Below are 2435 nucleotides of genomic sequence, written 5' to 3'. Positions count from 1 at the left end.
AGGAGTTATAGGAAGTGCTTTCCTTGGTAAATAAGGATTTAATCTCTGTAAACCTTTCAATGTAAGTTTTAACGAAAAACTTTGTAAATAAGGAAACTCCAAATCATTGTATAAATGCAATAATCTTACTCCATTTAAATAATTTTTAATAGAATTCACCGATTTAAAAGACCTGCTCAAAAATTGAGCATACAAACACACAGTATTCAAAGATGCTGGTAAAAATTTAAAACCAAAATAAATACAAAATGTTAAAAAAGTCCTCCACTGAACTTTAATGTTTTCAAAAGTGCCATGAGCAAAGGCCGACTTGCACGATGTCTGTTGATCCACTTTCAACAAATTCAGCTGTAAATCTACAATAAATTACCAATCATGAGTAAACTGAAAAAGACCTGAATAGACAAATTTCTCAAAACATTTACCTAATCTCACAACAGGCAATTCATAAAATAAGTCTTCAAATCTTGAATCAGAATGCCACCTTGACAAAATATCTGCTGTTCTATTTTCAACTCCAGGAAAATGAACAGCCTTAATTTCAAAATTATACTTTGCAGCATAAAACAAAATTTCTCTTAAACAACATTGCATATATGCATCTCTAGTACAACCAGAATTCAAAACCAACACAGTAGATTGATTATCACATCTCACTAAAATCTTTCTATTTACAAAATGTACACTCCATACTTTAACACAAATCATCAAAGCAATCAATTCAAATTGATTTATATGTAAATTCAAATCCTTCAAAAAGGAAGGAAATTGAACATGAAAAAACTCTCTTTTTTCAAGAAACCAACCTCCACATCCACTCAAAGTAGCATCTGTCTCCAATATTTCATCTGGCTGAGACCAATCATCTAAAGCCATCATAGAAACACCATTGTAAGACTTTAAAAAATGATACCACCAAAATAAATCTTTCCTTATATACAAAGGAATAATATGGTCACATTTGTCATCTGGTAAACTACGAAGCCAAGTAAGCAACCTAGAAACAAAAAGCCTTCCTGATCTTACACAGTTAGATACAAAATGTAATTTACCTAACAATGACTGTAACTGTTTAACTGTAGCAACCAGTAAATTTAACCAAGTCTTTACCAACAATAAAATCTCTTCAACTCTCTCAGTTGTTACTGAAATTGTAAGTTCCGAAGTGTCAAATTTCACTCCTAAAAATGTCATAACTGTACTTGGAGAGCTCGCCTTCTCCACTGATTCTTCAAGACCACAACTGTCTAAAAGTCTACCTAATAAATCAAATACAACATTTGCATCTTCTGATTTTTCTGCTCCAGCAAAATCATCTAAATAATTTAATAATAAATAACCAGACTGCTTCATCATGTAAACTACAGATGAAGTCACTCTCTGACAAATATGAGCTGATGACCTAAGTCCCATACTTAAAACTCTATCTACAAAAATGTGATTTTTCCAATGAAATCCAACAAAATTAATATCTCCAGGATCAATTGGAATTTGGCGATATGCCCGCTTCAAGTCCCTCTTAAAAATACCACAATTTCTACCTTTTAACTTAATAAGATTAACAAAATCATCTACAGATGGATAAGTCAAATTAACTGACTCACCCAAATAAATATCTTTATCAATACCTGCATTAATACAATTTTCAGAAGGAAAACTTAAATCTAGTATTACCCTTCTTTCACCTGGTGTACTCTTTGGAACTGAATTTAAAGGAGATAACACTAATGAAGAATATATAAAAGGGTTCACTTTTAAAGGCCCAATAACAGCTTTATATTCTAACTCCTTTTTCAAATACTTCAAAATGAAATCTGGAAAATCTCTGGCCCCGCTATGATTACGCGGTTTTTTTATATCTACTATATCACCTGCCGTATAACCAATTGGAAAACCAAATTCTAATAAGTCACAAAAAATGTGATCACTATAATCAACTAACATAGATCTAAAAAAATCTATTTTAAACTTTGAAAAAACTGGTATTCTACAACCTTGATAATTCGGTAAACCTGACAATTTAATTTCTCTCTGAATATCCACAAAATACTGCAAATCTAAAGAATTAACATTCAAATCACAAATTAAACACTTTTTGTGTTTATGACAAAATTCATCAATTTTTAAATTCAAAGCTGATTGAACTGGTAAAGGTTTATTTACCACCCTTTTACTAGAAATTCTATAATTGTCGTTATTAACTGTACAAGTATCAAATTTAGAAACCTCCATTGACTTAGAGAATTCACCTTTATCAATCAGCAATTTATCCTTATTTGAATCTAACAGTAACCATTCAGGATAAAAAGTATCTATCACTTTTGAATTAAAATTCCCAACGCTATTAACAGCTTTTTCTAATTCTAGTCATGGCATATGAGGACAAGCCGATGAACTCTCTGGATGTTTCATTTTAGCCTTATCCTCCCGTAAGC

General features: G+C 31.1%; 1 protein-coding gene across 1 annotated transcript; it reads right to left on the bottom strand.

Annotated features, from left to right (window-relative positions):
• Nucleotides 1-366: 366 nt before the first annotated feature.
• On the bottom strand, nt 367-2232 carry LOC139494534 (uncharacterized). Its single transcript, XM_071282695.1, has one exon. The coding sequence runs from the start codon at nt 2230-2232 to the stop codon at nt 367-369; it is 1866 nt and encodes a 621-aa protein (XP_071138796.1).
• Nucleotides 2233-2435: the final 203 nt, after the last annotated feature.

This window comes from Mytilus edulis, chromosome 11 (genome assembly GCF_963676685.1).
Source record: "Mytilus edulis chromosome 11, xbMytEdul2.2, whole genome shotgun sequence".
Classification (NCBI taxonomy): domain Eukaryota; kingdom Metazoa; phylum Mollusca; class Bivalvia; order Mytilida; family Mytilidae; genus Mytilus; species Mytilus edulis.
Note: the sequence above shows the minus strand (reverse complement) of the source record. Positions and strands in the feature narration are given on the sequence as shown.